The sequence below is a fragment of the Sapajus apella genome, unplaced genomic scaffold, assembly GCF_009761245.1.
Source record: "Sapajus apella isolate SASKATOON/1434 unplaced genomic scaffold, GSC_monkey_1.0 scaffold17, whole genome shotgun sequence".
NCBI lineage: Eukaryota > Metazoa > Chordata > Mammalia > Primates > Cebidae > Sapajus > Sapajus apella.
Genome location: NW_022436957.1, coordinates 5679269 through 5691491, shown reverse-complemented (window position 1 = coordinate 5691491; position 12223 = coordinate 5679269). Strand labels below are relative to the sequence as shown.

Genomic DNA, 12223 nt, shown 5'->3' with positions numbered 1-12223 from the left:
GTTGCAGTGAGCTGAGATCGTGCCACTGCACTCCAGACTGGGCAACAGAAGGAGACTGTCTAAAAACAAAAAGAAAAAATAAAATTAAATAAAAAGTAAAACCAAAAAGCTGGGCATGGTGGTATGCACCTGTAGTCCCAGCTACTCAGTACGCTGAGGCAAGAGGATCGCTTGAGCCCAGGAGTTTGAGGCTGACTGTCAGTAGCCAACGCACTCCAGCCTGGGCAACAGAGCGAGATCTCATCCTTCCTTCTTCCCATCCTCTCTCCCTTCCTTCCTTCCTTCACTCATAATAAAATAAATGAAATAAAAACAATAATGGAAAATAGCCCAAGCAAGTCAGGGTCTCCTAGGTTTAATAAGAAAATAAACACAGTAGCAAACAGCCATAAGCCCCCAAATGCTCACAGAATAGAAATACCCACTCCTGAATCACAGACAAAGACATCAGACAGACTCGAAGGCATGGGTTTCACCTGACATCCTCCAGTATCCCCACTAAGGAGCATGCCCTCCGTCTGACCATGCACCATTTCTGCCTCCGGAGTAGCTCTGGAGAGGGTGGGGTGCTACGGGTGGGTAGGTGGGGGTGTAAACCTGCTGACGTCTTAGACGGCCCCTTACTGCTGCCACGCTGTTGCGAGTAGCAGCTCCCAGAACATCTGTGCTAATCAACCTTGAGGCTGCAGGGCCACCTGCTCCAGGACAGCTCCAAGGAGCCAGCAGCAGAGGGGGGCACAGCACAATCTGGGCTTGCAGCAGCAGTCAGGGCATCTTAGCAATGCCCATGAGGGCATGCATGGTATAAGAAACTTGCTCCTAGCAAACATCAGTGCTGCCCTTTGACGTGCAGCCTCTTCTCTTCAAATGCAGGACCACGCCACATGGTCTTGCAAACCCTTACAGCCTGCTGCAAAAAACCCTCCCCTCTGCTGCTAAGCTGCTCCTGAATGCAAGCTTAGTGGATGTAATTAGATTCACAAGAGGGTTTAGGGCTGCCAGCAAAGAGGCAGGAAATGACATGAATCAACCCTATCCACGATTAGGCCCACAAAACAACTCGAAACACATGACTGATTCAAGAGAAACTGCCCACAGCAGGGTCAATGACAAGGTGGCAGGCAGACTTCTCTGTAAAGAAAACTAATATTATAATGCATATTTGGGGGAAAGCCAAAAGGGTAATTGCAAAGCTTTAGAAAATAATTTTTAATGTGATATTTAAAAGAAATTTTCCCTAGAGTGTTTGAAATTATAGGTGCTAGAAGCTGAACTTATAGCAATTTGCCTGTGAAGTGAGAAAAATGGATGACTCTGTCCCCAGCGCTGTTAATGCAGATTTCAGAGACAGCACTGAGTGGCTAGGACAAGCCCAGCTACGCTAGGAGCTGCCGTCCCCTCCCCAGTCCTTCCCCACCCTCCCAACCCAGCTCCCTCTCCTCCGGCACAGCTCAAGGACATCAGGCAGACTTCCCTTTTGCACTAGCCCAGCTGGGTTAAGTTAATGGGGAAAATACCAAAGGGCCACCCAGTTTCCAGCCTTCACCTTCCCAAGCACATGTGCTTAAGCCAGCAAAAGGTAGACCCACTGCTACTACCCAGCAAAAGAGCCTGTGGCTCTCTGTGAAAATCCCAGAGCCCGGATTCATTCAAGACCTGCCCAGGACTCTTCAGGGGTGGGCCTGGGCACCTAGGAAAACAGTGCAGAGGAAAAAAACTGGATACACACACATACACACACACGTAATAACAGGCCACACATCTACCCTGAACTTTCCTGCAAGGAATGCTTTTCCAGCCAAGTAGAGACAGAACAACAAGCCGCCTGAGAAGAAAGGGAAAAGGAAGACTGCCAGCTTCAGCCTCTCCTCCCAACCTAACCGATGGATCTGACTCCTGGGCAGCACCCCCTCCCCTGACATCTCGGGCCGTGGATGCCACCTGGGCCTCATAAGGAAGAACATCTGTGCCCTTGGTAGGGCTGACTGTTACACGTTCTTTTCTTTGTCTCCAACTCCCCCCCGCCCTGGGTGAGAGGAAGCGCTGGCGCTCATTTGTCTGCGGAGATAGTGATCCACCTGTCTCCTCCCGCATCGCTTTCCCAGCACCAGTTTCTCAACCACCACAGGTCCACATTGCCCATGCCTGTGAAACAAGATGCCACCGCTTTGTGAAAGTGGCCCATCGCAATCCTATCCTGGCCACCTGGTCCCCTGGTCCCCCCACACACAAAGATAAAACGAACCTACAAAATAAGACGTGTAGCAGCTGTCACTACAGGGAGGGGAGCTTATCCATGAACCACCATTCAAATGATGTTTTAAAAACCATGGAGAGTCCAGGTTCGATGGCCTGTAATCCCAGCACTTTGGGAGGATTGCTTGAGCCCAAGAGTTTGAGGCTGCAGTGAGCTATGATTGCACCACTGCACTCCAGCCTGGGCAAAAGAGCAAGAACCTGTCTCTCACAAACAAAAAACCATGGATACCGCACTTTACACAGAGATGTATGTACCTCTTTCCCTCACCACTTTTTTGCAGATGGGGGCAGACGATTGCAACAAGTCAAACAAGGCTTGGGCAAGCTACTTTACCATTTGATCATGCTTTAAGCAGAGCAATATAGAATATGAATATGTTGGTGTCTCAATCTATGAACTACCTGCAGAGTTCTTTTCACGAGCTAGCCACTTGTAAGGGTACACACTCCATCCTGGAGCATAAAATGCTAGAAAATGCTACCTAATCCACAGAGACAGAAGGCAGATTAGTGGTTGCCTAGGAATGGGGAAAGAGGAGAGCCGGGAGATTTAAATAGAGATTTATATTTAGTTAGAGAAGAATATGTGTTCTGGCTTTAAGAAAACAATTTTGAAAGCACCTATTGGTGCTTTTGTAATAAGGAAAACCACATAAAGGTAGCTGGATTTTTAGAAGTTACATGCACACAGTTGGTCACAGAAGTCTTCTGTGTTGAGTGCTGTGTGAGAGCAGAGGAAAAACAGCTTGTGGGTTTTTTCCTAACACAGTTATTGAAAGTGTTTGGAAATAAAAGTCTGTAAATACACTCCTCTGCTTTCTCTCTCGTTACACATGTTACTTAAATAAAATTCTAAACCACATTATCATTTTGTCCACAACTCTCATTTAAAGGAAAGTGGGTCTGCAGAACACAAAATGGTGATTCTCCACAGTGGCTCCCTGAGATCCTTCAGGGCAAAAGTTTAATTCTCTTCCCGAATCTTTTAAGCCCCTACTCAGTGAAACCAGCCAGCAGATGCCCTGAGGCCTTCTCTCTCTTCACCCACCAACCAGTTCTCCTGGGGCATGGCTTTCCTTTGAACAGATTTTAACTTTTTAAAATTTATTCATTTTTTTGAGACAGAGTTTTGATCTTGTTGCCCAAGCTGGAGTGCAATGGTGCCATCTCATCTCACTACAACCTCCGCCTCCCGGGTTCAAGCAATTCTGCTGCCTCAGCCTCCAGAGTAGCTGGTATTACAGGCATGCACCACCACGCCTAATTTTGTTTTTTTTGTTTTTTGTTTTGGGTTGTTTTGAGATGAAGTCTTGCTCTGTAGCCCGGGCTGAGTGCAGTGGCTCGAATCTCGGCTCACTGCAACCTCTGCCTCCCAGGTTCAAGCGATTCTCTTGCCTCAGCCTCCTCAGTGGCTGGGATTACAGGCACATACCACCACGCCCAGCTACTTTTTGTATTTTTAGTAGAGACGGGGTTTCACCATGTTGGTCAGGCTGGTCTCAAACTCCTGACCTCGTGATCCGCCGGCCCTGGCCTCCCAAAGTGCTGGGATTACAGGCGTGAGCCACTGCGCCAAGCCTAATTTTGTATTTTTAGTAGAGACGAGGTTTCTCCATGTTGGTCAGCCTGGTCTCAAACTCCCGACCTCAGGTGATGGTGATTCACCCACCTTGGCCTCCCAAAGTGCTAGGATTACAGGCGTGAACCACCGTGCCCAGACCCTCCTTTGAACAGATTTTAGACTATCTTTTTTTTTTTTTTTTTTTTTTTTTTTTTGAGACGGAGTTTCACTCGTTACCCAGGCTGGAGTGCAATGGCGCGATCTTGGCTCACCGCAACCTCCACCTCCCGGGTTCAGGCAATTCTCCTGCCCCAGCCTCCTGAGTCACTGGGATTACAGGCACGCACCACCATGCCCAGCTAATTTTTTGTATTTTTTTAGTAGAGACGGGGTTTCACCATGTTGACCAGGATGGTCTCGATCTCTTGACCTCGTGATCCACCCGCCTCGGCCTCCCAAAGTGCTGGGATTACAGGCGTGAGCCACCGCGCCCGGCATAGACTATCTTTATCACTAAATATGTACTTCTAGTTCAAAAAAAGAATCACATCTACCATGCTTCTAAACATGTGGAACAATACCTGACTTCACTCTCATAACTTGGGAAATGCAAATGTAAATAATGAAACCATATTTAACCTATCACTTTCACAGAGAATACAAACAAACAAACTACAAATATCCTATGCTAGAGATGATGTGATAGGGGTCTGAGAAACTTGCAAATGTCTCTGAACATTCACAATGCACACACCTTCTGACTCAAGAACTCCCATGCTAGGAGTTTCTATGCACAGCTGTGTCCTGGTGGGACAAAGCTGGCCAGCTGTGCTGACTAAGCTGGTGTCTCCACCGAAGAAGAGACAGACAGTAGGACAACAAGCACAGCTCAGTGTTTTGGGAGCTCTGGCAGCCCAGAATGAGATAGTACAGGAGACAGAAGAAAAGGAAGTCACAGTCACCCTCGGCAGCAGGGTGATGACCCCCAGAGCCAGTTTATAACTCCTCATCTTACCTCTGCAGAACAAGCTTCTCTCTCCACCACCAGCATTCCACTAAGTTAACTGAACAAACTGCTGCTATAGGAGGGTTAACAGGGTGATCACAAAGAAATCATAACAGAATGTCATGGTGCCTCTCGTGGCCCACCCTCCCCAATGGCTCAGAAACCACATTTCTGAGATTTGACTTTCTCATCTACAAAGAGTTGTTAAAAGGGTACTACTCAGGAATAGCACATACCACATACAAACGACTTTGCTAAATTCATGTGGCAAAAAATGTTTTTCCTCCCTCCTTTCTTCTTCTTCATTTTGGTTTTTGGAGACAGAGTCTCACTTTGTCACCCAGGCTGGAATACAGTGGCACAATCACAGTTCACTGTAGCCTTGACCTCCCAGGCTCAAAGAATCCTCCCATATCAGCCTCTTGAGTAATTGGGACCACCAGGCATGCATCATCACGCCCAGCTCATTTAAAAATTTTTTTATTTTTTTTATTCTTTTAAGAGATGGGGTCTCACTATGTTGCCCAGGCTGGTCTCCGTCAAACTCCTGGGCTTGGGTGATCCTCTGGACTCAGCCTTCCAAAGTGCTAGGATTACAGGTGTGAGCCACCACGTCTGGCTTTTCCTCATTTTGAACCTTTTCTGGATAGTTTTGGCATGTCCACCTCCCCCTCCTTCAAAAAAGGCCTTTAGGAATTTGTCTTGGCTGGTCCGAGTGCAGTGGTGTTTACAAATAATTAGTCACAGCCAGTTACAGGTGTCTTTGTTCCTTCTCCACCCCCCTACTTCACTTGGCCAGCCTTGAAAAAAAAATTGTTGTTTTCAAAAAAAAAGGGAAGATATCTTCACGTCTGTACTAAAAATGGAAATAAATGTCAGTCCATTATTTAAAATTTACAGCCAGCCTTCAAAAGAACGTGCTAATTTTGCCAAAAAGGATGTGTAGGCATTTTCCTGTGAATAAGCCAACTATAAAACCAAGGTGGGGAGTTATTTCTCTTTGAAAACGGCATATCACCCAACATTCTTGTCGTAACCAGGAGTATTGTTTTAGTTACTGTATCATGTCCCCAAGTTCACTTTCTAACCTCTTAAAACCATCCACGCTACAGCAAAAAAAAAAAAAAACAAAAACAAACAAACAAAAAAAAACGAAAAACCAAAAAGCATCCAAGCTCCAACTGACATGTAACATACAGGAATAGACAGCCAGCTCCCTCCAGACCTCAGCACAGCCCTCTAAACCCTTGGCGGCTGGCCTCTTTGTGACACTCTCTTTCTAGCACGTAAACAGAAAACGCAGCGGGCTGCCACCTTGTGTACAAGACAGGCAACAACATATCACTTCACTGAGAGCATAAGCAGTTTTCTGCCTGCCAAGAGAATCATCTACATATTGGCAAAGGAAAGATAGGCGGACTCAAATCCACTTAATACATTAAAATTTATAAAATCAGTCATAATAAAATAAGGAACCATTTGGACTACTGATGCTGGGCCCATGCTTGGCCAAGACATATAACTCTAAGTGCACATATGCAGGACTTGGGTCCCAATCGCAATCTCTGCAGTGATGTGGGTGGGACAACTGGCTTCCCACTTTGATGTCGCACTCACTCCTATGTGTCATGGTAAATGTGGGAGGAAGCTCAAGTCTTACCTTTTAACGACCAGCTTCAGGGTCTTATGGGACCCCTTCACCAGGCAAATCGCTTCCTGTCTAAACCCTGAGAGACCAATGTCATTGATGCTGACGATCTCGTCTCCAGCCAGTAACTTGTCGACCGCCGCGGCTTTACTGCCCTCTTCAATCTGTAAGAGAGAAGCATGTTCCATGAGCCTTCCATGAGCAGCAATTACAGAGGCAGAGCAGGTCCTCGGAACGCAGTGGACATACCTCATGCTTGGCGGGAATGGGGCTCAGGGGACTGACCTTATTACCACTCAGGGGATCAGGGATGCACTACACCCCTTTCCCTGGACACGACTCCTGTTTATCCAGGAAATGGGAAAGCTTAGGAACACACACCACGGAAAGCAGGGGACCTGAAGATACTGATTCATTTTCTAGATTTCCTTAAACCAGACAATAATTTTAGACCATTTTAATTTATTAATTTCTCATGCATTAATCCTGGAACTAGTTAGTTTTTGTAATAGCTTTATGGAAATATAATTCAAATACCCCTACGTTCACTCATAGAAAACATGGCTTTTAGGATCTTCAGAGTTGTATAACCATCACCACCATCAATGTTAGGGCATTTCCCCAAGCCCCGAAAGAAACCTGTGCTCCTTACCACTCAGTTTCCAATCCCTCCAGCCTCTGGCAACTACAAATGTACTTTCTGTGTCCACGAATTTGCCTGTCCTAGACAGTTCACATAAATGGAGTCATACAATGTGTGGCCTCTTGGGCCTGGCTTCTCTCACTTAGCATGATGCTTTTAAAGTTCATCCACGTTGTAGCATGCAGTAGTACTTCATTTCTTTCTATGGCTGAATAACATTCACTTGTATGGACAGACCACATTTTGTTTATTCATCAGTGTCTACTTTTGGCTATTGTAAGTGATGCTGTTATGAACATGGGGGTACAGTTTTTGTGTGGACCTACGTTTTCACTTCTTTAGAATACAGACGTAGAAGTGGAATCGCTGGGCCCATGATAACTACATTTAACAACCTGAGGAGCTGCCAGGCTGTTTTCTACAGCAGCTGCACCGTTTTACATTCCCACCATCAGCGTATGAAGGTTCCAATTTCTCCACATCCTTGCTAACACGTATCTGTATTTTGTCATAGCCCTGATCAGATTATTATACCATGCTGTGTATGTTAAGATATTCACTACTCAGAAATAAACACAGTATGCTCTCAGTGTGTATTGACTGACTTCCTAACAGCTTGAATCCCATCCATTCCATAGCATTTTTTTTTTTTTTCTCGAGATAGAGTCTCGCTCTGTCATCCAGGCTGGAGTGCAGTGGTGCGATCTCGGCTCACTGCAACCTCTGCCTCCTGGTTCAAGCAATTCTCCTGCCTTAGCCTCTTGAGTAGCTGGGATTACAGGTGCATACCACCATGCCTGGCTAATATTTGTATTTTTAGTAGAGATGGGGGTTTCACCACGTTGGCCAGGCTGGTCTTGAGCTCCTAACCTTGTGATCCACCTGCCTCAGCTTCCCAGAGTGGTGGGATTGCAGGCATAAGTCACCCCACCCGACCTACATTCTATCATTTTTATTAACCTAGATTTTCCTATATAGTAAAATGGAACTCAATAGCAATTCATTCCAGTTAATCTGCCCATTTTCTGGCAAACTGTGGCCACTGAGCAAATCCAGTCAGCTGCTTTCTCTCCCCTTCCCACCCCCCCCCCAAATTTTAGTGGAATACAGCCACACCCATTGGCTTACATATTGCTACAGGGCAGAATTGAGTCCCTTGGCCCACAAAGCCAAAAATATTTACTACTGGGCTTGTTCCAAAAATGGTTTGCCAACCCTGTTTTACACCAAAAAGCTTTATAAACTGCAAGGAAAACCAATAAGAAAAAATTACTGGTTACAAGCACATCAGCATACAGCTTTGGAGTTCACTGCATCTGCCTTGGCTATCCTGAGAATAACTTCCAAAGGTAAGCCTGAAGCTAATGCCATCCATTCTTGTGGCAGTTGAAAAACTAGGTGTTTTGGACTCAAGTTTACTTCTTGGGGTGGGTGGCCAGGAGAAGCTAGGTGCTAAGTAACTTACAATGCCTCAATTCTGAAGCTGCATATTTTTCTGAAATCTCCACCTTGATCTGGGGACAACTGAACTCTTGTGAATAAAGCAATTATTCACTGTTAGTCAATACCATAAACAAAATTTAAAAACCACTCCTAACAAAAATATGCAGCAATTTTTTTCAGTCAACAACTGGTTTCAAAAGTTCTAGACGATTTTATCCCGATGTCTTTATAGACTGTAAATAAGCTTCCACCCGCTGAGATTGTACACACAGCCAAGGGATAGCAAAATGCAGGCGATACCTGGTGGAGACTGGGTTTCGACATGCCCCAAGAGGGAGGCCAAGGGGCCAGCCAAGAGGCTGGGGATCTGGAACAACCCTCACCCCAGGTTTCTGCACAGAGGAAAGAGGATGGATCAGAGATGAAGGGCCCATCTGTTTCTCTAGGTCACTGCTAAGTGCTGGGGCTGGAATGACCGACGCACATCTGTATTTCAATGCTAGAAAGCCTAAGTGTTGATGTGGCTGACTGCTCATTTCTATTTCCCCCTGAACCAAATAAGGGTATCCAGGCAGGGTGGGAAAGACAGTAAACATAAGGTGTGGATAAGGAGGCAAGTTACAGACATCTGGGGTCCAGGGATTCCAAGGAAACTCTTGGCATCCTGGAGCTGGTCTTCTGTTTTGGAGACTTCGGGTCTTTAGTGGCTTTTCTTGCCTGCCAGGAATTCTGCCTTGTTGAAAGATCACAAAAGTTATTTCTATCCATGTGTTATCCACGGATGCCAACTCCAGACCCTAAGAATTCTGGTCTCTTTTTCCTCATTTCCTTGTATTCACAATGGATACCACAGCCTACCTGCCATGCGGATGCTATTAATTATGGTCACGAATATAATGCAAAACAAGTCAAATATCAAAAACTCAACTCACAGCTTTAGAAATAACAAATTGGTTCCTCACAATTTTTAGCTGAAACTGTCTACAACTGACCTCATCCAGAATAAACAATAACCTCTTTCTTCCAAGGGAGAGACCCTCATGACAATGTAAACATACAATTTACCACAAAGAGGTAAAAAGATTGGCATTCTGATAGTAGATATTTCCCCCCTAAACTGCACTTCATGTTGCAATGTTGGGAAACTTGCTCCAGAGTAAAGTGGCAAAAGAAAATCATTAATATATGTTTATACACGTTTAGCTCATTTAAGAGACTTCGCCATTAATCTCCACGAATATAGATGATTTTTCCCAATTTTAATTCTACTGCCAAAGGAAACATGGTATAAAACTCAGAATTTAATTTATACCTTTAATGAGTTAGAAAAAAAGCATAGAAAATTACTAAGGGGAAGAATCCAACATTTAGGTAGTAAAGCATAAAAATATTAACCAAAGTAACAGATTTATGAGAATAACAATACCAGTCACATGCCAATGAAGAATCTGCTTAGAAAGCTAATTTAGCCTCTATTTTGAAGTGTCCAAAAATGCACTGCTTTTTGGAGACAGGGTCCCATTCTGTCACCCAAGCTGGAGCTTAATGGCGTGATCACAGCTCACCACAGTCTGCACCTCCCAGTCTCAAGCAATTCTCCCATCTCAGTGTCCCGAATAGCTGGTACTACAGGCACGCACCACCGCACCCAGCTAATTTTTATTTTTTTTGTAGCGATGGAACCCTATGTTGCCCAAGCTGGTCTCGAACTCCTGGGCTCAAGCCATCTACTTGCCTTAGCTTCCCAAAGTGCTGGGGTTACAAACATAAGCAAAAATGCACATTCACAAAGTATAATTCTATCATCATAAATTTCTAAGGACATCAATACACCTACCATGTACTCACAAAAATTAAAACAAAAAACCTTGATAGTTTATTCATAATAAATTTGCTTGCATTAAAAACCACAACAAAAAAAAACACAAGAAATTTCAAAGGACAGAATCTTATTTTGTTTTTGCCTTTAAACAATTATGAATTCTAGATGAAAACAACCCAAATGTCCATCAACAAATGAATGGAGAAAATAGGGCATATACATACACATATAATGGGAATATTATTCAGCCTTAAAAAAGGAGAGAAATTCTGACACAGGCCAACAACATGGATGAACCTTGAGGACATTATACTTAAGTGAAATAAACCAGTCACAAATGGAGAAACACTGTACAATTGAATTGAGGTACCCGAGTCATCAAAATCACAGACACAGGAGTGGAAGGGTGATTACCAGGGGCTGGGGAGAGGAGGGAAAGGGAATTTAGTGTTTAATGCCAGAGAGGTTCAACTGGGGAAGACGACAAGTTCTGAAAATGGACAGTGGGGATGGTTGGACAACAATGTAAATGTACTTAACACATCACTGAACGGTACACTTTAAAATCATTAAGAAGGTAAATTCATGTTATGTATATTTTACCACAATAAAAAGTTATACGTTCCCCAATATCTAAAAACAAGAGGCCAGATGCTGTGGCTCACACCTGTAATCCCAGCACTTTGGGAGGCCAAGGCAAGTGGATTACCTGAGGTCAGGAGTTCAAGACCAGCCTGGCCAACATGGTGAAACCGTATCTCTACTAAGAATACAAAAAAAAAGTTAGCTGGGCATGGTGGCACATGCCTGTAATCCCAGCTACTCGAGAGACTGAGGCATGAGAATTGCTTGCTCCTGAGAGGTGGAGGTTGCAGTGAGCTGATATCGTGCCACTGCACTCCAGCCTGGGCGACGGAGTGAGACTCCGTCTCAAAAAATTTTCTTTAATTTAAAAAATTAAGATAAAAAAAATAAAATCAAGGAAACTCTTTAAAATATTTGAACCCAGTGTAAGACAGATATATGGTAAGCTTTAAAATTGTGTCTAGGGCTGAGAGCAGTGGCTCGTGCCTGCAATCTCACCACTTTGTGAGGCCAAGGTAGAAGAATCACTTGAGTCCAGAAGTTCGAGACTAGCCTGGGTAATACAGCAAAAGAAATCCTGTCTCTACAAAAAAAAAAAAAAAAAAAAAAAAAGTAAAAAATTAGCCAGCTACGATGGCACTCAGCTGCTCAGGAGGCTAATGCAGGAGGATCACTTGAGCCCAGAAGGTTGAGGTCGCAGTGCGCCATTATCATGCTACTCCACCCCAGCCTGGGTGACAGAGCAAGACCCTGTCTCAAAAAAATAAAAATAAAAATAAACGAAATTGTGTCCTTCTCTCCACAATGATATGTTTGAATTTGAGTATCAGAGGAAACTCTTTAGGCAAAACCATGATGAATAACGGCTTGCAGGGTCTTGGGACAGCTTTTACAGGGTGACACAGTTCTGTGTCTGACTCAGTGGTGACTGGGTGGGGTTCTCTCAGAAACGCTGTCACTTGCTCTCCAACTTCACTACAAAGGATAACATCATGATGTTTCTTCTCATCTGCAAAGATTCCCAAAGCTTCCCCTCCAGATAGAAGACTGCATTCCACAACATCTATCTGCCTTCCCCACCACACTCCACCTACATTTCCCAGCAGGAATGTGTTTTGCTTTGGGAGATAAACTTTGTTTTCACCCCGGGCTTCCTCGTCCAGAGAAAGCACCTCTACATGTTTATTGTGCTATGGGGAAAGCAGTCAGAAAAGCAGCAGCAGCTTTGAAAAGCGTCATTCTATTCTCTTTGCCTC

General features: G+C 44.5%; 1 protein-coding gene across 3 annotated transcripts in view; it reads right to left on the bottom strand.

Annotated features, from left to right (window-relative positions):
* SHROOM2 (shroom family member 2) overlaps positions 1-12223 on the bottom strand; it is a 159633-nt gene that overhangs the window by 73061 nt on the left and 74349 nt on the right. The window contains exon 2 of one of the 3 annotated variants that reach the window (XM_032285877.1): positions 6487-6638. In XM_032285877.1, the coding sequence (XP_032141768.1) occupies positions 6487-6638 (152 nt within the window). Of the gene's footprint in view, positions 1-476; positions 711-6486; positions 6639-12223 lie in introns of those variants that run through there. The other 2 variants (XM_032285880.1, XM_032285878.1) reach the window with 2 other exon arrangements.